This window comes from Chiroxiphia lanceolata, chromosome 1 (genome assembly GCF_009829145.1).
Source record: "Chiroxiphia lanceolata isolate bChiLan1 chromosome 1, bChiLan1.pri, whole genome shotgun sequence".
Classification (NCBI taxonomy): Eukaryota; Metazoa; Chordata; class Aves; order Passeriformes; family Pipridae; genus Chiroxiphia; species Chiroxiphia lanceolata.
The window spans coordinates 34,707,111-34,731,478 of NC_045637.1; the positions used below are offsets into that span (position 1 = coordinate 34,707,111).

At 39.0% G+C, this 24,368-nt stretch overlaps 1 protein-coding gene across 7 annotated transcripts in view; it reads right to left on the bottom strand.

Annotated features, from left to right (window-relative positions):
* SULF1 (sulfatase 1) overlaps positions 1-24,368 on the bottom strand; it is a 120,442-nt gene that overhangs the window by 49,437 nt on the left and 46,637 nt on the right. For 5 of the 7 annotated variants that reach the window (XM_032709352.1, XM_032709185.1, XM_032708936.1 and 2 more), the window contains 3 exons: positions 14,794-14,853; positions 14,240-14,473; positions 8,521-8,760 (listed from right to left, as the gene is read on the bottom strand). In XM_032709352.1, the coding sequence (XP_032565243.1) occupies positions 8,521-8,760; positions 14,240-14,411 (412 nt within the window). In that variant the 5' untranslated portion in view covers positions 14,412-14,473; positions 14,794-14,853. Of the gene's footprint in view, positions 1-8,520; positions 8,761-14,239; positions 14,474-14,793; positions 14,854-15,332; positions 15,368-16,067; positions 16,124-24,368 lie in introns of those variants that run through there. The other 2 variants (XM_032709105.1, XM_032709271.1) reach the window with 2 other exon arrangements.

Here is a 24,368-nt window from a genome sequence, read left to right on the forward strand (position 1 = left end):
AAGCCATTTCTGCTTGTAATTAGTAAAATGGAGATTATGACTCAATAGGTAAAAGCCTCATTAAAAAGTAATGCCATTTCAAGGGACATCTTTTCATTATTGCATGTAATGGCCCCCATAGGGATAACAGGAAAGATAAATGCCTGCTTTTGCATTTTAATAACACAATTTTTATCTGCATTCTGGCAGTTTTGCTAACTGTTCCCAGGACACATTGTTATTTTTAATCACATGTAGTGTAGCTTAATATATCAGAATAATTGTATTCTGTATGAGTACGTTCAATTAAGTTTATGCAAACAACAACACATGGCATGGTGAATAGACATCTAAGTATCTCTGGAGGGGCTGCAGAATATACATGTTTGCACCTAACATGAATAGGTGCCTTAATACAAATTTTTGTTTTCCCTTTAGCAATTAACTAATGATTTCTGAACTGGACTGAGAGATCCAGGCAGTTACAACGAGTGCAAGACAAAGAGAATTTGACCTAGGAGATCTCTGGAGTTTGAAGCTGGAATACTTACAGCTGAATGTGATTCAAATTCTCATAATTCCTGGGACATTTTTCCCCAGCATTTTTTACAAGCAATTATGACTAATGTTTACAGTATTACACAATAGGGTTAGTCCTCTAACTCCTGTCAGCATTACTGGATTAGTGTACAGGTGAACTGGGCTACATCTACTAGTGAGACATCTCTGCACTTCCATGGATCAAAGGATGTATGTTTTACTCTATACCCTTGTTATTTGTTGAGGCTTATGGGAATATTTCCGATTTAAAACAAACCCAAACCTCTAAAAAGGCATGCTGTAGAAAGGTTTAGTCACCGTGACCCAGACAAGAGCTTTATGTAGACAGCCCACTTCCTTTAACAAAGTCAGGAAACCATTTACAGGAGTTGCAAAGCACTGTTTATATGACATTTCAGGGCTGACACGCAGTGATTCTGCGCTTCTGGGGACAGAGTCCAACATAGCTTCAGCTTCCGGATTATTCCAGTAAATTCCTCCTTACTTTCTTCCCATTATGCAAGCCATAGATTCAAACCCGAGAAGTTTGATTTTTCCCTTCTGTTGTAAAATTGCAGAGTATTAGTGTATCACATCATAGAGGTGCAGAAAGCCAGATTAGTATGTCAGCACCACCCAGGAAATGAAATAAGCATTGTCCCCAAAAAAATATGGTGAGGTACCAAGAGGTTAACCTTCTGCTAGACCTAAGTCATGAAGGAAGCCTGTGGCATTGCCAAGAATTCAGATTTCTCACTTTCCAGTCTTGTAACTTAAACACAGTTCTCCAGCTTTGTGGGTCTTTCCCAGTTGCTGCCAGGTTTACCATTGCAACCAAAAAGATCATTAAACATTTTATAACTCAGTAGTTGCAAAAGGCATTAACCTATAACTCGATACAGCAATTGTTAGACTGGGTGATGTCTTTAACAAAGTCTGTATTATCGGCCAAGCTGGTAGCACTTTCCAGTATTGATGTTGTCTGACCCTTCGCATTATAAGATCCTGTTTTAGCTGCTTATAACTCTCTTGTACTTGGACTTAAATTTTCCACACTGGGTGTCTGCTGAGGGTGAATTTTTTGAAACTTCTTAGCCCAAACAGTAGCCATCTTTGAGAACTGTAGTAATGGAAAAGGAATTGTGGTTAACGTCTGAAAAAAATTATGTGAGATTTCATTTGATAGCACTTACATGCTCTGCACTGAGAGCAGAAACTCTGTCAAAGACATGATGGACTCCTTGTCAAGGAGGCATCTATTAGAATCCTTTGAAAAAACCCCTGAGATTTGCACGTGCGGGAAATCAGGACGCCTCAGGACATTATTCCCTGTCCACCTGTGAGTGGTGTCAGTAGGTGGGAGAAAGTTGATTGAAATGCAGAGGGCAGGAGGTGACCAGATAAGGACAAGCAGTCTGTGGAACAGCAGGGAATCAAGCAAAGCTGCTAAGGGAGGGGGGAAAGCAGTGGGGCTTGGGGGCCCAGGACTTGCAATGTCAACCAAGAAACTGGACAATGAAAGGAGAAAGAAACTGACTGACAAGAGGGGTGGGAGAAGCAGATTTGCTGATCAGGCTGGGAAAGGAGATCACTAATGGTAAGCAGTGGGAACAGGACATGTCTGTCAAGAACTGACTGAACCTGGGAGGGGAGGAAGGGAGAGAAGGAATGACTTGAAGACAGACAAGCAGGGGGACAAGGCTCAGAGCAGAGGCCAAGGTGATGTCTTACAGGGTCAGAAAACTGGGATGAGAAAACAGGAGTAGACACTGCTCTGCCCAACAGGGTAAGACGAAGGGAGCCAGAAGTGCTTTCGAACAGCAGGGAGGACACAACAATGTCTGAAAGGACTCCTGAATCTCACTGGTACCTTCCTTTAATCAGACATCTGAAAACCTATAGCTGCATCCCTGGCCCAATGTGTGTGATAAAAACCCACTTTACCTAGTTCCTCAGCAAGTGAGCAGTTGAGTGTTGCAGGGGGGATCTGAGAGCCCCATCCTTGCAGATGCCAGCATCATCAGCATGCTGATCAAGAATCAGCATCTCTTGATAGAACTAGTCTCTCTTTTTAAACTGAGGAAATTTCACCCTCCAAGAAGTATTATGTTATTATGTAGTTAAAGACTATAATTTGGCCATGTGAACAAGAGATGAAATGGTTCCACAGACAATGTTCTACCCAGATTTTCATAAACGAAGCACTTGAATACATAAACTTGCTAAAAGTCTTTCAGTATATGGTTTTTTGTATGATATTTAATAGCATAGAATTCTTCTTTAAGCATAAGTAGGCAGATAGGCTGTGGTTTTTGATGAGGTCCTGGACAGAAAACAAAAAGTTTCACTTCACATGATACCATAGAACTAAAAAATCCTGCATGTTATCCTTTTTGGCCTTTTTCCTCTTCTTCATTTCATTTTTTGTGGACTGTGTGCATGTATTTGCCATATTTCACATTCATTTATACATTTTTATTTGTTGACTGAAAGTGCAAATTATTCAGAAAAGTGTGGCATATTTTAAATTATTTAAATATTTACAGATTAAATTATGTCTGATGTTTCCCAGACTCTTTTGTACCAATGAAGGAAGAACCTGAAAGCTCAGAGTTCTCTTTCTTTTTATTTTCACTTTAGAAATAATCTGAAAACCAGGACTCATTCTCTGCTCGCTCATTCCCACCTCTGTATCATATTCTGCCACTCTCTCTGCTTTGAAAGGGTGCATGAGGCAGGATACAAATTAGGTCACTGAAATGATGCAGATTAAAAATAGCATGTGCTGGCAGTGATTTGTGCTGTAAGGCTGTGAACAGGAAACACACTGGCTTTGCCTCCAGAGGAAATGTATTGTCTGCCTACACTTTCAGAAGGCATAGCTTTTGCTCCCTTTATGAAAGATTAACTTGTCCCTGTATGTCAGAAGGGAGTGGTGCACAGTTTAAATACTCCTTAGCTTTCAGTCTCCTGTCATCTTTGTGTTTTATTAGTTCTTTGGTCGTTAGACTAAGAAATGTACCCATAAGTGACAGATGTCAATGGACATGCTGATGCGTACTGTTGAACACATTAGCTAGTTGTCAACCAAGTGACCATTTCTGTTCAGCACTACACAGAAGTCTGTGACTAATGTCAAAACATACCAGCTAAGGGCATCTTGGTGTAAAGTCACTTCTTGAGTTTTGAGTTTTGCAAATGCAGCCATTTAGGAATTAATGTTTGAGCTTGCTTACCTTTGCTATGCTAACATTTTTTGTGACACAAAAGGAGGAGAATGACCTCAGAACACTCACATGCATGACTCTTGAATGTTTTTCTAATCAGCTGATACATTTGAGCAAGAAATAAAATAGTGGGAAATACATCTTCCCAAAGACAATTTGAAAAAGTGAAAGCAAATAATTGCCTAACTTGGTGATCCCTGTTCTTTCAGGTGGGATTCCATAAAGGGAGAGCATTATGCATTTGGCATGATGCTGTGAGGCTGTCAGCAGCTGCTGAGCCAACACAGATTCCCATTCTCTCCTACACAGTTACACTGGCTGTGAAGGGCTAAGAGGAGTGAGGATTTGAATGTAGTAATTTTACAAAGCAACATTAAGCAGAGAGGGCTTTGAATGTGTAGGTATGTTGAGTGAGGGTAAGGATTTTAAACTTGTATTTCTTTTCATATTTGCAAAGGGATGAAACTTAAGCTGGCAAAAATGTAAAATCCTGCAGTATACAAAGCATGACACACTATTTAAGAATAAAATACTAATTATATTTATGTCTTCTGGATATTGGCTGTTCTCATGTGATGGTTTTGTTTTCTAAAATATTAAGATTATGCTTGGCTACTTCTCAATTATTAAGATGTAGCACAATTCTCCTTTCCTACTGGAGGAAGCCAAGGTTGAGGTAGTGCACTCCCGGGATTTTCCTTTGTGTTTGTGTAGGTGAAACACAGTGGGAACTGGCAACAGTAAAAGGCACATCTGAGAAGCAAGACTACATGTTGTAGGACTGGGACAGAACAGAACAGGACAGCAGAAGGCAACGGAAGTGTAAGACTGAAAGAACAGCAAACCAGCCGACACTTTGGAAGGCACAAAGCAAAATCTCTAACTTCTGCATCTGATAATCTTATGAATTAAATTTCTAAATCCAAGTAACTGAAGGGTTATCTACTGACATTTAAAACTGTGAAATGAAAGAAAACTTCTCAAGCTTTTCTCACAATTTCCACAAAATTTGAGTGTGACTCTTTTTTCTCTCTAGTATGAATAGCTGGAACCTATGTAATTAAAAAAAATGTGTCATCTGTTTGAAACTCTCCAGAGTTACTTTCTTTTCTCTTTCTACCTATTTACTGTGTCTATTTCCTACAAATTCTAGTTTAATGTTACCAATTTTGTGGACTTTAACAATCAAGACTCTGTGCAGTTGGCTCATTTCTGCATTAGCATACAGCTTGTGAATAAGGGAAACTGTAAACATTGAAACAATCCTTAAATGTTTAGGGATTTTTAAAAATGATAATTAGAAGCAAAAGTGATTTTGGTTTGGCAGGGATGCTTCTGAATATTGCCTGCCCTGCTAGTGCCCAGCACAGTTTCTGCCTATGATTTAGCACTAATGTATAATCTTCAAAAAGGGATGTTTCCATGAAATCCAGCATTGCCTTTAGGTCACATCAGAGTAGAAGAGTAAATTAGAAAAAGGAAAGAAAAAACGTTCTGTTCTTTGCCAGGTTTTCCCAGTGGGCTCCAATTATAACTGCAGTTTATTAGAGCACATTTCAGACCTCTCTTTAAATGGCCTGCTGTGCTTGTGTGGAGTCCTCGTGGCTTCAGCAGGACTCCTCTCATAACAGTCTGCCCACATGTGATCAATTGCAATACAGAGGGTTTAGTTAATGCTACAGCAGGTTTAGACAGTGAGTGCCTTATAGATACTGAAAACTATTTGGACTAAACAGAAGTGAGGACATTATATAAACACTACCCCACTCCTTTATTTCCACGGACTTATATAATAATTTGATCCCATGCAGAAAGTGGGAGTTAAATTCTCATCATTTCAGAGTACCAGGTTGGAGGTATTGTACATTGTCTCATTCGGACTGGAGCTCTCTAGTCAAGTGCCTTATCAGGACTGTCACCAGACTGTGACTGCCCTGGGTCATTCACTGCTTTTTCTCTGTCTCAGTTTCCCATTGAGGGCATTACTGATTTACTCTCAAAACATGTAGAAATGCACAGGATAAGTGCCCCTAACATCTGCAACATCAAAACAGAGTCACAACGACACTGTGTGGGGTGTAGTCACTCTCTCTCCACAATTCCCTCATTTTCACTCCCAATTATTTTTGACTCCCAGGTATTCTTGAGTCATTATAATTTTACTAAACTTTCTAGCTGTGAAGTGTAGATTATTACTTGGCTAGCACACTTTTGATGACTTTTTAATAAGGCAACAGTATCCTTGAAAAATATATTATAAGATCTGCTGTTAATTAAACTACCACCTCAAAAAAATAATTGTGGCTTAATTAGAAGGTAGGCTCATCTTACAAGGAGTAGAAAGATAAATCTTTGGGGCCATGGTATTTTGGGTCAAACAATGTACCTTGGTCAGAATTGGAGATTCATACAAGTATTTTCATTTGTTTCTGTTTTCTTTTAATCCTTCCTGCCCTCTGGTAAAACTCACCTACCCTGATGTTCTCTCTGCTTGCCTCTGGAAAAGGACTTTTTTTCTTTTCCGTTTTTTTTTTGACTCCTTTTTCCTTTCAATGTAAGAGGGCCTAGTCTGTATTTAGTGGACATCTCCACATGCTTTCTTAATACAAGGCAGTGCAGAAGATATGCCCAAAACAGTGTTTACCCCCAGAAGGGCAGAGAGTGCTAGTGACAGAGCTCTGTCACTAGCTCTGTCCAGTTTACGTGCGAAGCTAAGATGACAAACCAACAAGATAGTAAATTTTAAGAACATGAAAGCCAGGTCCTTCATGAAGCAGCCATTTATCGAGCAGAACGGATTTCTGAGACATAAGTCATGAGACAAAGCTTATATTTTAGGTCAAATTCAGCACCTTTTCTAGCAGTGATTGCCAATTCTCTTTTCCTTCCTTTTCTTCTTCAAAAAACGTTTAGCAGTGCTGTACTCAGATGACAACTTCACTGAGACCAGCTTAACAGATTGAAGTACTATTCCGCGCATGGGTCAGAGCCAACACCAGGTCCAAAGAAGTTAAAGATTTGTCTGGTTTTGCTTTTTACACAGGAAGCAGAAGGTCTCCAGAACTACAGATGCAGAGATACGGAAGAAAAAAGAGTGAACTGTCTGTGTGGTGAAGAAAAGATGGCAAACAGGCAGATAAGTTTGAAGCACTGGATATAGCAGCATTAAGAGATTTAGAACCAGCAGACAGCATGGAGACATTCGCCAGCTATATGTTTTGAAAGCAATCCATTCTTATGCCTACGCTGCTGATAGAAACAAATCTCTTTGCTGCCAGTTACATTGTAAGGAAGGCAGTTGGCACCAAAATCTGTGTCTCGCTGGTCCTGTAAAGGGGAGTCTTTGTAGCTGAACGATACTTCTGGACAAATTGCACTCTGATGACCTCGCACAACTCCAGTACCTTGTGAAGGGGAAGTCAGGCTGGAGCCTAACGTGTCTACAGATTGAATCTTAGGGGATAGGTGATGCAGAAATGAATTGGGTTTTACATCAAGCCAAAGCACAGATGAGAGGAATAAGAAGAGTTCTTTGTAGACAGGAAAGGGATCTCCTGACTACAGAAAACCACCAGGAATTTACAAGAAAACTATCAAATCTTATTGGTGCATAGCAGAACAATCCTTCTTAAAGGCACGTTTCTATTCCTTTTCAGAAAATGCAAATGAAATACCGCCCCATGGCAAAGTTTAAATTATACCATTCACCTTGTTTCGCTCCCATGACAGGCACTCCACTCCTGTGAGGTCTTTGGCACCAGTCCACAGCCTGGCCCTGACATCTTCTTCCATAACTGTTAGCAGCTGTCCACAAGCAGGCCATAACACTGACCATAATCACGGCTGGAACTGCCAGTTCAGACCCACAATGCCACTAAAATGCACCTCTTTCACAGTAAGTGTAACTGCCCAACAGCTTATTTTCCACCTGGGACATCCAAATGTGAAACATGCTGCTTCACTGCAACTGAGTTTCTTTACATGGCTGTTACTGCAGATGTGGACCGTCAGGCAGTACTACCCTTCTTCTCCATAACATTCAACCTCTGCTCTGCATAAGCAATTTGAGACAATAGTTGTTTCTGTTGGGATTTAACCCCAGGCAGGAACTAAGTATACCGTTCAGTTGCTCACTCACTCCCCACCTCCCATCTCAGTTGGATGGGGAGAATAGGAAAGCAGGTAAAATCCATGCTTTGAGATAAGAACAGTTTAACAATTGAAATAAAATAATAATAATAATGAAAAGGGAGACAATAAAAAGAGAGAAATAGCCCCTCAAAAAACTCCCAAAACCCTAAGTCATGCACAATAGAGTTGTTCACCACTCATTTATTGATATACAGCCAGTTTCCATGCAGCAGCCCCCAGCCAGCTTTTCCCACAGTTTATGTACTAAGCATGATGCCATAGGGTATGGAATATACCTCCGGCTGGTTCAGAGCAGCTATCCCAGCCATGTTCCCTCCCAAATTCTTGTGCTCCTCCAGCCTTCTTGCTGTCAGGGCATGAAAAGCTGAAAAGTTCTAGAGTTAGTATAAACACTACTTAGAAACAACTAAAAACTTCAGTGACCACACTGAATCAAGATTCGGTGATCAAGATTACTCTTGTGCTAAATCCACACCACAACACTACACCAGCTACTAGGAAGAAAATGAACTCTATCTCAGCCAAACCCCAGGCAGTTTCATTTTAGGCAGTGATTCGAGACTGACTGCTGAATATGTCAACTTCACCTTAAACGAAGAACTGCTGTTGATTCGTCTCTTACCTGTTCTATACCCAGTGTTATTGAGATACACAGCAAAGGTACGTGGCTCGTGAGTAGCCTGCCATGAGGGAGAAGAGCAGTTTTCGTTGTTGGTGTATATGTTGTGGTTGTGCACATACTTCCCAGTCAGCATCGAGGAACGTGATGGGCAGCACATCGGGGTTGTTACAAATGCATTGATAAAAGAAGCTCCTCCATTCTCCATAATCCTTCTGGTTTTATTCATCACTTGCAAGGACCCTGCAAAAAGAGGTTCTGATCATCACTGTGCTGTAAAAAATTGTTTGAATATATTGGCTGTTGTAATGCTATTAAAAGTACAGTATCAGTGATTAGCTTGCCTTTGAACATCTGTGTGCTCTACTCTGTAGCTTGGGTAATTTTAGAAGAAAAGATCAGACTTTTATTATATCAACAAAAATATTTTACAGGATTCAGGAAAGACTGAATTCTTTTTTGCCAGGCTCCAAAACAAAGTTAAAATATCGACTAATCTAGAAATAGAGTGTTAAAGCTGTATCAAATTTACAGGTCAATAGTTCTTCAAGTGCAGCTGTAGGAAAACAGTACGTTACACAGAATGAATTATTAGTTGAGGTACCAGTAAAATATGAAAAATGCTGATATGACCAAAGGATATGTTCATATTCTTTCAATTTTATCAGATGACTGAAGAGAGAGAGAGAGAGTGGAATGGGGTAAAGGAGGGAGTGAAAGATGGAGGGAGGAGAAAGAGAGAATTAAGTGGCAATTTTTCTAAAGGAAAGTTTCTGTGGATACAAGATCAGCATGTCTGGCTCCTAAACTAAAGCATTCTGCTCAAAACCAGTTTTGGGGGATCAGTATGTATGCAAAATTATTGGCAAAATGCAGCACCTTTGTCAGGAAACTGCACTGATAATGTTTAAAGAACAAAGACATTTTTTGCATCCTTCAAAACATCTTTGTGAACAGCAAGGTGAGAAAGGCAGGGCTTGCAGATTTCTGATTGCAGAAAGGCTGAACAGCTCCATATAGGGTCTGTCAGTATTTGCTGACAGCTGTCAAAGTTTGTTCTTTCTGTTATTCAACAGAGCAGAGATTGAAGGGTGAGGGTCAACTGTGGATATGTCAGTATGTGCCCAGGAAACAGGTTTGTGAATTGTAATACTTGCACAATTTTGGTGGTAAAAAATGGTTTCTAGAATTCTACTTTCTTTATCTTTGATTTTAAAATTTTGCACAGTTGACAGTAGTTGTTTTACATTTAAATCCATTGATTCCAGTGATAGAACAAGAGTTTTTCTTGATGATTTTATTTGTGCTGCTTGAAAATCAAATTAAAAAATATTTTAAAGCAATTGATGGCTGCAAAACCATAAAACTCCCAAGGAAGCTCAACTTTAGGTGTAAGCAGTAAAATATTACAAATTATTTTACTAGTCAAGTTAAGCATGCTCTGTTTTGGTTTTGGGCTAAGGAGTTGGTGCTGAATATGAAAACTTTTACATAAAAAATATTTGTTTAAAAAAGGGAAGAAGCAGTAGGATCTTCAGCATTTCATTGTGAAATGATAGGGCCTGTGTCCTTAAGGATACATTTAATACCGTGCATATGTCACCATAATTTTAGATTCTTCCTCTTTCACAGCCGTTATTTTTCAAATGCAGAACATCTGCATTCCTGAATCCCATGTACTTAGGGACGTAGAGAAGTAGGAGAGTAACTGAGCACAGTCCCTGAGGTCCCTGAGCACAAAAGGTCTCCATTTACTTGAGTGGGAGCATTTCACTGAGTTGTTGAGATTGTCCTTGTTCTACATCTCTTTATCTCGGACCCCAGGCTGACTTTTTCTTTTTGTTTTGTTTTGTTTTCTTTTCTTTTGGCCATAAATCTTCCATTTTTGAAAAGTCACAGTTTATTACTGAGAAGTCAGCTGTAAAGTGCTTTGAGGTCCTCATATAGCAAGTGCACTATTCAGGCACCTTAATGCATGGTAACTGCAGCAGAGCTGATCTGCACTTTTCTGCTTCTATGTATTATAAATGACTAGCTGTTAGAGTACTTCCTTATTCTTCCAGCTTGTCAGTTCTCTGCTCTTGCAAACCTGCTGTTTATGACTAAGTTTTCCCTCCAGGTATGCACTTATTGACACTGATAATAGATTTAGCCCCTCTGGAAATTCTGGAATAGGCACTTCAAAGCAGGTGAGACTTCCTCATTTGGAAAACAAAACACTAGTAGGAGATAAAACTTGCTGATATGAGTTATAATCCTTTGCTGTCTGTAGCTCTCCTCACAGCTTGTGCTCTTTACCATCTGGCCCACAGTCTTCAGGGCATATGTACTCAGGCGCTGTCTGTCAGCAAGACACTTGCGCTCTCCATGACCGATTGGGGAGCACCTGAGGGGAACCAGATAACCGGGAATGGCCACTTTGGACACAGAAGTTAGCAAGTTTTGTCAGGCAAGAAATTCAGTGTCATTTCTCAGTCTATCCTCATCTATCAAGAAATATGTTTGGTAACCAAGGTTTCGTATCAAGTCTTAAAGTTGCCAGGGATTTTCATCACAGGTGGGCATCTCTACGAAGGGATAGCTAGGAGCCACCTTGTCTTTATATGCATTGCATGCAAGGCTTCAGGAAGGTAATAGACTTTCTCAGATGTCAGCACATATCCCCATTTTTTCAGCTTATGTGTTTTAGTGCTTTAGTTCTAGCGAAGATGGAAAGCAAACCAGGCAAATTATGCCTGATGTGATGTACCTAGATGATGCTGTGATTTCTTCACCCAGCTCTACTTAGTGGATGGTTTATATGGATTTCACTGGATGGTGCATTAGGCTGTTAGCAAGGGTTAGAAACACTGGAATTACCAACACATTCATTAGTTTTGACTCCTTTCTGACATGCAAGATATTATTTACAGTGAGGATTATAACAGCAATTGGGGGGGTCATGTTTTGAGGTACTGATGTGTGCAAGTGAAGAGAATCTGGAAGACTGGGGAAGAGACTAAAGAGTGAGCAAAATGTTGGACTGAACAGAGTACAGACCTGAACCCAGTAGGAGGTGGGGCCATTGCCCTGAAAGCCTTAGCATGTGGTCTCTATCAGGGAAGCAGTTCTGGGTTCTGGGAGCTGATGCTTTGCCTTGAGCAAGATGCCGATTTGCCTCAGTATTGGACAGTTACTTCTCTACCCTCAGGATCTTGCGGGAAGAAAGCGCACGGTGGCACAATTTAAGAACTAATTTCCCAGCATTAGAGCCCAAGTATCTGATGAGTTTTTTCAAGAGCTGTGGGCCAGGCGGCTTCACACCACTTAAGTTGCCATCTACCAGATCTACAGTATCCTTCCTCTGTGACACATTTCTCCTAGCATAGATAGGAAGTGACTGGAGTTGTTGAGAAATTTGTGGGTTTTATCTGATAAATGGAATGAGGCAGTAACTCTGCTGAACTTCTTTGCACTCAGAATGCAAAACTCGAGGGGATGGTGCAGATCAATAGGAAGATGTGTATATTCCTATGCTTTGAGCACTAACTAAATGCACATTCCTTGTCTCTTGCAAATTTTACTTTGGCTAACTCCTCTGTATATCATTTGCTCTCAGGCAGATGAGTATTTTGGTTCAATGTTTATACACGCTCTGGAGACAAATCCTTCCTGACTGAAGTCTATAACATACTTTTATGTTAAGGTATTGGTTTAGACTAGTTTTTAGAAATGTTCGTGCTGGGAATATAGTAGCAAATAATCCATATTGAGAGACTTTCAGTCTTGTGATTTTTGGATACCAATACCTAAGTTTTATTCTGTTTGTGGCAGAAAGTGTTACTTCCCAATGACCTTTGCGAAATTTAAGATTTTTCTTAGGAAACAATGAGGAGCAGGGGGAAAATTCACACATGGAAAACAGTTTGCCTTTATTTTTCGAATATGTGGAATGATTTATTATCAGAAGTGTGAATAATGTGGTACAGTAAGTCTTGGGGCTGAATCCTGTTTCCTGTGAAATGATCTATGAAAAGGGGAAACCTGTGTCTTTATTCAATGCAGTGAGAATGCATACACACCCAGGCTATGGCTCAGCTGCCTGCTGATGGGGGCCAGCATGCCCTGTGAACATTCAGAGCAGCTTTCAAAGAGAGGAGCTCCCAGTATGAACAAAGTGACTTGCCACATCCTTCCTTTTCCTTCACCACTTGCAAACCTTCTTGCAAGACTGAAGACAGCAAGATGGTAACACTGTTCAGAGATGTGTGTCTGCTGAGCTACCTTCCCCAGTGCCCTGGAGAAAGCAGGCTCTTTCAGACCACAAAAAAGGAAGAAATGACTTGACCTTTTTAACGAAATTTTTCAGAATGACTCTATCAAGAAAAAGTGCATTCCTATTGTAATAGCTGTATTTTAGGCCAAAAATAGAGCTGGGAACAGCTATTCATTATGCAGCATGGCTAAACAGAGCAGACGTTTGAAAGAGTGGGAAATAAAAAAAGATAAGATGCGCTCAGATCTAAAAGCCTGGTTTTGAAGTTCTGCTGCATAAAAGCACCAACACTCAGTCACAAAATATAGTTTATTAATTATGTTCTCAGAACCCTGGAGGGCTGTGAAATTATTGCATCACGGCAAATACAAAAATGCTAGCAACTAAAGAATCACTTTTAGATCCAGACCAATTTTTTTCTACAACTTTCTGCTTGAAAGTGTGTGATTCTAGAACAAATGAACTCTTTAAGTTTCCTGGAATGAAGCATTTTTATTTTCCAAAGTCATATGTCATTTTGTTTAGAAATTCACTACACTTCTGTTAAAAATATGACTTTCATAAAAAAAATAAATCTAAGAAGGCAGGATTTCATTTCAAATTAATTTGCCATTTTTTCACCTTCTTGATCTCACATTTCAACCCCAAACCCAAAATATTTGCTTGGGGGTAACCTAAAATGATCCTGTTTCTCTCCTTGATTTTTTATTTCGAGCAGTGAACCAAAAAATCAGCTATATGCATAGCTACCATTAATATCTTTCTAACTTACTTAATGGAAAACATTCAAAGGCCTCCTGGAACATCATCCAAGTTGTTTTAACTTTTTCCACTTTAAGAAGAATATGTGAAAATCAATTCTGGCTAGTATGTCCAGGTTGTGCTCAGATATTTAGTATACTTGTGGAAGTAAAACTATCATATTTTATACATAGAGCATAGTCTTAAAGATGGATTTTAAATAGTCAATAATGTATAATACTTACTATAATGCACAGAAACATTATGTCCTGAAACCAGACCTGTTTGTCTGTGTGCATAAACATGTCAGATGACACAGATGCCTGTGATGAATATATGGAGATAGAGATACCTATATAGCACTGAGGGAAAGGTTGACCTCATTAGGCTCAAATTTTTAAATGCTACAGAAAGTCATAAAGTGAGTAAAGGCTTTTGATGCAAGTTTTTTACCTCTATGTCCTTGCATGCATTATTAAATCCTTTTGTGGTGGTGATTAAAGCCTTCCTTGGTGGATTTTGATAAGCATGTACTTCCTGCAGTCTGTAACTAAATGTGATGAATGCCATTAAATAATATTTGTTAACTCATTTTCCAAACTTGTCCCACGCTCTAATATTGTTTCAGGACCAGCACCTTCTCTGAATTTAAAATACTTTTTGCTTGGCAGAAATTACTGCAAGACACATGACAAAATGTAGTAGCAAATAACAATTATTTCTCACCTAGCTCCACATCTTGATCATCTGTGAGTACAAGGATGATATTTGGTCTGATATTTTTTCGCTCCTGCTGCACACGTCCTCTGAATCTTGGGGACTTGATGGTGGAACACTGACTTGTTAACAATTCAGTACTGAACACTGCCAAGATGAGGGCAAACCAAGAAGACCTCATAGTAGTTCCAGTATTTCAATGAAAAGACTGATCCAGAAGTGTCTGAGCTCTAGTTTTCAAGCCTGCAGGAACAAAAAGAAATTCCGTTCAAGCAATAAGTAAACTTCCAGTCATACAGTGAAAGGATGACACTTAGGGAAGTCAAGTCTCACACATACCATTTAACATGATTATAAGCTATATTGTCGAATAAGAGGTTTATTTTGTCATTTTCTAGGAATAAACTCAGTCATTCTGCAACTATGCTTTCTCAAAAAATTTTTGCTTGAAGTCGTGCCACTGCCTGCATTTTGTAGGCATGACTTCTGATATACTCCTCACAGTGCTCCTTCTCCTCCACCCCACGCTTCTTTTTATGTAGCTTGTTCCATATATTCAGTACCTGGGTGCAGTAAAAAATTGCCGGGACGCAGACGTGTTCAGAACATCTGTAGGAGGAGCCCTGTGAAAAGGAGAAAGCAGAAGGCTTGTCAGTCAGAGACCTCAGTTCTGTGGCTGTGCTTCAAAGTCTGCAGAACTGTTTGTTACACCTTCTTTTTCTGTACTGAAAGAAAAGAGCAGAAAAAAAATTGCATTCCCCCTAGCTCTCCTACTTAATTTAATACCATACCTATGCAGGGGTTAGGTGGTACCTTGGCTGCTAGAGATAAAGGACATACATCTTACGTCATCAGACACAGGTGCTTTTCCAACATTTATAGTCAGATTTATAGTGAGATTCTGAGAATAAGAGTTAATTCCAGAGTATGACACCTGGCAAGCAATAAAGCTATTTTAACTCACCTGCATGAGCGACTAAACCCTTAAAAGCAGAGGGGAGAGCATGGCTCTCATTTGCAATCTGCATTGGATCACTACATGAAAAGTCATCTTCCCACTGACAAGAAAGCTCATATTAAGTGACAGTCCATATGATCTTACCCAGCATTGTGAAGGAGCGTAACCATCCCTCAGTCAATCAACGACAGACCTGAGTGCCTCATCCATAATGCACAGTACCTCTGCCACAGTCTCGTCCTAGACACTCCACTTCCTGACTTGGCTCACTACGTTATTAGAACCCTCACTCCGTGCCTGTCAGTCAAACAGCCTTGCTTTTGTAAGACCTGCTGCAAGAACAGAGGCTTGGCTTTGCTGCAGCAGATTTAAACCTGTGACTGAAAATGACTGATTGGTCTAGGGAGGAAGGGGTAGCCACTTCTACTTTATCATTTTTGGCATTACTGACTGAAGCTCTGCAAAGTGGTTCTGTAACACAAGGGAAGGGAGGGAATATCTGGGGGCAAAAAGGAAGGGGGAGGGAAGGAAACCATGGAGTCATGCCTGTTCCCTCCAGGGTATTGACCTGCCACATACGTTTCTCCTGTTTTTATTGTGGGACTATGGATAAAGCATGGTGATATTGGTCAATTAAAAAAAACTCAAAAAACCACCCAAGCCCAAGAACAATCCAGAATTCTGCCCAAGGGGAAGACTGCATGGGAACTGGGGTGTGCCTTATATAATTAGCATAATGGAGCATAAATCACGAGGAGATCTGCGCACCCACACCTGAGACTTCATATTCAGACATGCAACATGAACTGCAAACAGATTAATAAACAGAAATAATTTAATGAGAGCAAGACAGAAGACAAAAAGGGCCCCACCACTCACCTAAAAATGCGCTAATAGGAAGATGCTCTAAATTTCAGGGGAAGAAGCCACAGGAGAGGGAGGGGATGGGACTTGGTGCTGGACGGCTAGAAAAAGAATCGTGTTCTTGTTTCCACATACACCTTTTATTTTAAGCTTCACAAGCTAAACAGTTTCATGCTCCTCACTCTGGCAGGCTGTAATTACACCAGAAGAGTGTGAATGTCTTTAAAAGGAAAATCCAAGCATCAGTGGCAGAGAAATCTTGTCTTTCATTGTCTCTGCACCAACAAACACTCCAGCCTTACACTAACATTACAGCACTGCAAAGTCAATACAGGGGATCACCATTAAACCTTAAATGCTATTTCAGTGATTACACAACATTCAGATAAGTAACTGGAAGTCTGTAATTCGTCTGGACAGACTTTTAAAAATAGTTCAGTTTCCATGTATTTGTTCTTAAGTCACATGAAAACTGACAAAAGCCCTGAAGATCAGGGTTACTGGAGAAGTCAACCTTCTGACAGACACCAGATACCACATGCTCCTGGTGCAAAAGCAGAAATACAAGGTCTCTAAATGTCTGATCTTTAAATAGCGAAACTTTGACTCATATCACAAAGCACAAAAGCCTACGTGAAGTGAGACCTAGTGTTTAGTTTCTTACCTCAGTTGTGCGGTACAGCAAAGTTTTACAGATAATGCTGACCCAGAAAGTGCAGTCATCCTGACTGTGCTGAGCCAACATTGGCACCAACATGTTCGAATAATCCCCTACCATATGAAACTGCAAGTTTCTGACAATTACACCTTAGTGCTAACAAAATTTACACTAATCCAAATGGACATTAACAAGTATTCTTCATTTTCACCCTCTCTAGTCTATATTATTCAGTTAAAAAAAAATCCTTTTCCTGTAGAAAGTTGGAGCCACCTTTGGCAAGTTTTTTCTAGAAAAAACAGTGGGAAGGTTTCTTTCTTATTATTAAAAATTATTTCTAATTTTTTCTTATTGATGGATAAAGGAAACTATCAGGACGGATCTACACATATAAAATTAATTATTCAAGTTTCACTGAATGGTTCTTGTGCAAGAGCACAGTAATGCCACATTTTGTTGCTCATATGGCAACGTATTTGCTCATATGTTTGCATATGGCAAATCTTTATCAAGAAGTAATCTTTGACAACTTTTTCTTGTACAGCCTGCTTCCCAGTCCTAGAAGGAAATGAAGTAAAGAAAACTGTCCAAATACAGGCTATGATAGCTTGATAGGGAAGACAAGGCTGCAATGTTTGCGGTGGATACATGGCTGGTAGCCTATAAGAGCCCCTGCAGACACTGCAATTTGTCTCGAGAAACAGACAAAACCAGGAGAAATTCTAAAAAGGACCTTTTCAGTTTTACATGGGGAGGCAAACAAACTTTTTTTGCGCAGTGTTCAGAAATCAAGATAGTACTACAAAATGCTTTACTCTAGCCAAATGAATAAGTGCTATTGGTGAAATTTAAAGTATATTTTTCCTATATAAGATACCTGTGACAACTGAAATGTAGTCAGCAAATAAAGGAAACCAGAGAAATCCAAAGAAACTGCTTTTCATCATCTGGATATAATTTTTTCTTTCTGTCATTCCTTTTTTTTTTCCCCCACAGGAGCAGAAATTCATAGTTTGCAATCACCTTTCAAGGGATAAAATCAGGAAACTCCAATCTTTAGTTGTTTCTATGCTGCTAGTATTATAACAGACAGTTCAAGGACTTGTTGGCATGGAGAATTTATTACTCACAAAACTTGAATCACATTGGCAGGGCACTGCAAAGAAAGGCAGCAATGCCACTTGTGTAATGTGGCATAAAAATTACAAGGACTTTATTTCTAGGTCTGTTAAGAGAATATTGTGCTGTAACTAAGAAGAAAAGCAACAGGTAGAACAATATCTTTTCAAACTGTAGATTTTATACTCATTTTGATCAAGAACTGTTCAAGATTTTTCAGTGCATTGACTGAAAGTGCTTAATTTGGAAGACATCAAAGACAGACAGTATTCAAAAAAGAGCATTTTCCACTTTGTTTTCATGTCCACATTTTTACTCTGTTCACTTAAAATGCCATCTGTCCATAATCATACACTTTTTTTTTATGAAATAGGGCACTGAGCATCCACAAGAATACTCCATTACAGGTTTTAAAGATATATGGACTTATTATATTTAATACTCTACAAATGTGGCTTCCACATAATCTTGCACAGGGGATCTGGCTTACATAAACAGATTTCTTGTTTGTAAATCTGAAATCAAACTTTGGGATAATGAGTGAGTATACTGGACATATGTCCATCCCCCGTACTATGTGCTGTGCAATGCCCCACATCAGTAATTCACGATGAAGGGGTAACAAAGGGCAAACAACTTTATCTTCTCTGTACCATGGTGTTGGTGTTTTCTTTCGAGCATGAACATTGAGGACATCACATTATCCAAAGTCATAGGTTAAGGCTCACTGCTCTCGTGGTCTTTCATTAGAAACAAAAATGGATCAACTATGGCCAATAAAGGAAACGGTGGTAGTAATAATAATAATAATAATAATAATAATAATAGTAATAATAATAATAGTAATAATGTAGACTGTGATTGCAGAGCTTAAGAATCACAGACTCAAGGACTCATTGAATCATTAGGGTTGGAAAGGACCTCTGGAGGTCATCTAGTCCAAATTAGCCCTGCCAAGGCAGCACAGTCTTCAGGGGTATCAGTCACTATCACCAGTTTTGTATCATTAGCAAACATAAGTATGAGAATTCTGGTTTCTGTTTCCCAGATATTAGCAATAAATGTGCCCAGTGAATTGAGAGTATAAGGTATCACAGGGATCCTAAATCAAGAGACTCCTAATGTGGCAGCAATTTGTGTTATGTTGTGTTCCTCGTTACTATCCAGTATCCTACAGATTTTATCTCTGTAGTTAGATTTCCCTGCCTCCAAAAATTGATACAGTTGTATATAATTAAGATATAATCCAAAACAGATGTTTTGCAATTTAGGACAGTTTTTAGATTCTCTGATAAGTGCTAGTGCACAAAAAGATATCAAGCACATGGAAAAGAAGCAGAAGGCCTTGCCATTGCAAGTGTTAAGTTGCCTCATTTCGTTTATACAAAAGATAAGCTTAGATAATTTCTTCTTACAGGCTTCTCTGATAAATAAATGCATAAAACCTCTCAAAGAAACAAAACCTCAGATATCAACCACCACAAGAAAATGACCTTCCCTTTCTCACCGCAAGTAGAAGAGCATCTTCCTATGTATTTTACCTACGACCTGCTGACTTGACAATTTTGATTTTAATGAGCACTTTTTACAGGAATATGACCCCACTGTTCTCTGTTTCCTTAAAATCACTCTCCATAAGAAAAATAGAAAGGCAAAGGACAACTAGAAGAATTCTCTTAATTCAGAGTTGAGATTCTGCTGTTGTCAGTGTTTTATAATTTCCAATATGACCTTGGAGGTTGGTCACATTGGTGGGCACATGGTCAGCATAATTTCAAAAACCTGCCAGTCTGCCTGTAGTGCCAGAAATCATTGTCACTGGCATCATGCTAACTGGAGGTGGCTTCATCCACTGTGACCCTACAAATCCCAGACTTACTGGTTTCCTTTATGTTGAAATGTGTCCACCTGGCAATGCTGCTGTAGTCAAGAACATTTTGCATGCACAGAAACTCCAAGGTGAAAGGGAGTAAAAGGGGTTTTCTCAGCCACACAAATACAGCTTCTGTGAATCTTTGATGTTTATGTCAAAGGGTGGATGGACCTTTAAAAGTCTCACATAGTATGTGCTATGAATCATAACAGGTGTGTAGTTAGAGACCCAACAAAATTAGTAACTTCATGAGATTAGTAATTGCATGAAGATTGTGCAGACAGATTGAAACTATGTAATAAAAGGTCAGGGAGGTGAGATGTTGATCTGCACCACAGCAACCCAACAGTTCAGAGGACTTAAATCTGTCCCCTAAATCACATTGCCATGACCACTAGTGGGTTGTAACACCCTACAACAACAGTAACAACTCTCACTTTCACTAATACAGTGAAGCACTTCAGTGGAAAAAGCTGTTGACAGATGACTGTTTTGAGTTTAGTAATGTTAATGCTCTTCTCACATCTTACTCTTCTATCTTGAATTTAAAAGGCAAACACTGCAATCTCAGACTACCAGGCACTACCGTGTAAATCTGCAGGTCAGTTTCCTGTGGGAATATTGAGCCTGCAGCCATGGGAAACACATTTGCAGTACTGTAGAAACCAGGAAAAAGCCGGACCTACCATTTCTTTTTAAAGGTTAATCCCCTAATCTAGGTTGTAAAGTATAGGATTTACAGTGAACACAAAGAATGTAGTTCCTATCTGGGTCTAATCTAATCCTTATCTATTGGATTTCCAACACACTTTACTAATCAATCAGCTATCTGCTCCCCTTTCAAATGTAATCTGTGTATTCTAATGATGTATCCTCAGTGCCTCAAGCTAGATTAATTTAAAGTAACTATAATTTAAAGTAATTGCAGGTAGGGAGAATCATAACCTTATATTACGTTTTTACATTGTAATTTTGCAAACAGTTACAGACAGGAAAGGAAAAAGCTTGCAGTGACTTGAAAGTATAATGCACACTTGCTAACCCACTTTTATAACTTTGTACAGGTTAAGGGATATTCTTAGTAGGTAGAAGTTTCCAACATTTCATCTGTTAGGGTGAAATAACAAACTATAACATTTTAAAAATACATAACTGTAGAAGAAATGGTCTGCCTTTGAGAAAAGAAAAATATGTCTTTGATTTTAATGCCATTAATATAGCTGAACAGAGCATTAAAGAACATTAAAATTAATGTTTTTATATTAACTTCAAATCTGTGAAAGTTTTAAAAGAAAATTCCCACATATTTTTCAGTACGAAGAATGCCTGCTGCTAAGTTACAAACTTCTAATAATATACAGTTACTTAAATTTATTTCTCACCATCTGATTTACTTTATTTTAGAATTTCATATTTCAACACAGCCAAGAAGTGCACTTGTCATACAAAAGAGCCTGGTATAATTGAGCCAGATGACGTGCCCCACAAGTAAAATCAGCCATTCATGAAAGCTGGTCACCAGAGGCCATTTCAAACAATGCACATTTCAAAGTAATCTAAAGTAATCCCTTTTTTCTACTGATTTGGTTTCCAGGCAGTCTTAAGCACATGTGTGCAGCAAACAGGAGGCTTATTAAAACCTGATGTTATATTGGAGGTTATAATGCCATTGCCTTGTGATTGAATTCCATGTCTGTTAGTCTTCAAAGAGAGAGGAAAAAAATCAATTAAATTTATATGCTTATTAAACATGAGTGTCACGATACGTGCAGTTTATTAGCACTTGCTAAATAATTAAGACTGAGAGAGATAATTAGACGTGTGCTAGGCTTTAAGCAGGCTTCTGATATCAGATTTTTTTATCTTTAAAGGAAGTGGCTTTCCAGCTACGAGGTAATATAATTACTAAAAGACTCCAAGTATTTTTCAAATATAAAGAGTAAACTCTGTGTATGAAGGAATCTCAAGTAATTTTAAAATTCCATTTTAAACCCACATATCTCTGCTGTACTCCTGCTCTCTTCAGCAGTGTGGGGCATTATGAAAATATACTATACAATAACACACCGGTAATTCAGTGATTCAGTAAGGAGTGTTGCATTGGAAGACCATTATCACAGAAGTTAACAACAGCAACACAGTTTGCACATTTCTTTAAATTCCCATTTAAGTCCACTGGCTTTAGAAACTGGAAGAGTGCAGCTTTCCACATCTTCTTTTTAATTTAAAAAGCTTCCTTTCTAGATATGTTTACTTCCCCTCAAATGTCTGAAACAAGAGGGATTTTTGATTTTTGATCTTGTAAATGGTTTGTTTTCCTAAATAAATGGACATGATTAATTTGATTATAAATACAGCATCTTTAGGACAGAGTATCTATGGATCTACATATTTATTTGAGAAGACAGAGAACATGCCCATTTCCTCATGGTTATGTACACACCTCTGTTATCAAAGGGAAAGGTTATGGTAGGTTGTACCATCATGCAGGTGTGGGTGGTCTTGAGTGGAAACTGAGCTCAATGCATGGCTGCTCTGCCCATCTCCTTGCTGACCACACAGGGGAAGCAACAGGGTCCTCATGGGGACCACAGGAGTCTATGTAAGGACTGAAGGGTGAGGAATTGCCAGTATGAATCTACATAAGTGTATGTATGCTAACTGATTGCATCATCTGTTCTTCTAGGAGAACTCAAATGTACTTTTAGCTGTAACGCCGAAGGACTGACTACTCAGAAACATTGTATGTGCCATTCCCTGGATAACCAAGTGAGTCAGGTGGTTCCTCTAAGTGCTTTTATAAAACTTACTCTATCATACTACAGTGCAGAAAGTGAAATTATTTATAGTATCAGCACTTTGTGTGTTTACATGCACAGTGAATGTACTTATGTGGATGTAGGTCCACTACAGGCTGCACGTGGTATCTGTTGACTTTTTCTTTCACTTTCAGATCTGAACATCAAGCCTAATTTTTTTTTTTTTAATAATCCCATTATATTCAAATGAGTTTTACTTTCAATAAGTTCAAACTTAATTTAATAGGACTACTAAGATAGACTCAATGGATCAAGTCCTGAGTACTGTTTGTAAAGCACAATCTCTCTTAGTAGGCTACTTCCTTTTGGCAAGCAGTTTTTCCAGTCCTGGCACAGTATCTTCACTGATAGACAAGTAAAAGCTCCTTGACAGACCAAGAAATGTGTTTTCAAATAAGCTCCTCCCTGACAAACCTGTACTATAGAGAAAGCAGCCTACTAATAATAGCAAATAGTCAGTCAGACCAAACAAAACAATCTGTTACAAAAAACAGATGCTTTATATCCTTTTCCATAAAGACTAGACAGAAAGGAAGTTGCATTTTCTTGAGACGCTGCTGTGAAGAACACCACCCTGCCATCAGTCTTTGTAATCAGGAAGACCCTGGTGTTCCCCTAGCTATGTCACCTGGTGGGGCACAAAGTAGAGCTCCAGCCCAGGAACACGGGGGCTTGTGTCTGCTATCACAGTAATCCTTCCACTCCCCTCACCTCTCATCACCTCTCTGTCCCACAGTCTCCACTCAAGCACACATCTGTGTACGCTTGCGGGGGATTCCCAGAGTGACCTGTGACTGACCCACCTCAGGGAAACCCAGAAAGTCATTGCCATGGGGCCATGTCCTGTCAGGTGAAAACAGTTTTGTACAGGAATGACAGCAAATATGAGCAAGGAGTACAACTGATGGATTTTGCTGCCAAATCAGGTGTCCAAGACTTATTTAGACCCTGATATATAATTTTTACTGTGCAAACTAAATGCGTCTGTTGGATTCAAGAGGACTGCTCGGCTCCTTAAAACAATTGCCTGCAGGCTTTTGAAAACATTTCTGGGACAAGGATGTTTTAAGATCTTTAGTATTATTTTAGAAAAAAGCAAAGCATCAGCGGCACAGGAGGAAAGGCCAAAATGTATGAAGCATCTGAATACTGAATTTCACCCGAAAATTAGTACTCCTATCAAAAAAGCCCGAAATTAGAGTCACATATGCCTGTTCAGGGACAGAATATATCATATACTGCTTCACTGTCTGAGGAATAACAGCCTGAATTTTGAAAATCAGTTCTCAGAGAGCTGTTTGAAAATAATCCTCAGTCTGAGATCTAAAAGACTCAAGAATGACTTCCTGAAATTATTCTGAGAATACCTTTATCTCGGAAAACATTTCGAAAGGGTAGCACATATAAATGCACCTTCATTTTGCAAGTGAATATGCCTGTGGAAACACTTTCTTCATCTTTCAAGTGCACATACAGGTATTTCAATTTCACAGTACCGGCTTCTGTAGATGAGAGAGCAGTTTTAAAGCATAGAAGATGAAGCTGAATACATTGAGGCAAACATTTTTTTATTTCCAAAGCACTTCTTATTAGGCAAAGTTCCTATTTAGCAATGAAGAGATGTGATTTTACACCATCTTTATCAATTATATATACACATATTTATATCTTTATAGTTAATTGTAAGCATGCTCATAAACCAAGATTATACTAAGATGCTTGACACAGCACATACTGAATTATTTTCTCTAGCAGTGATGGAGTAGGCAGTTAACCTTATGTTGCAGCACCTGATTGTCCATTATGCACAAAGAAGGGAAGACAAGAATGGGAATTGGTAACCATTA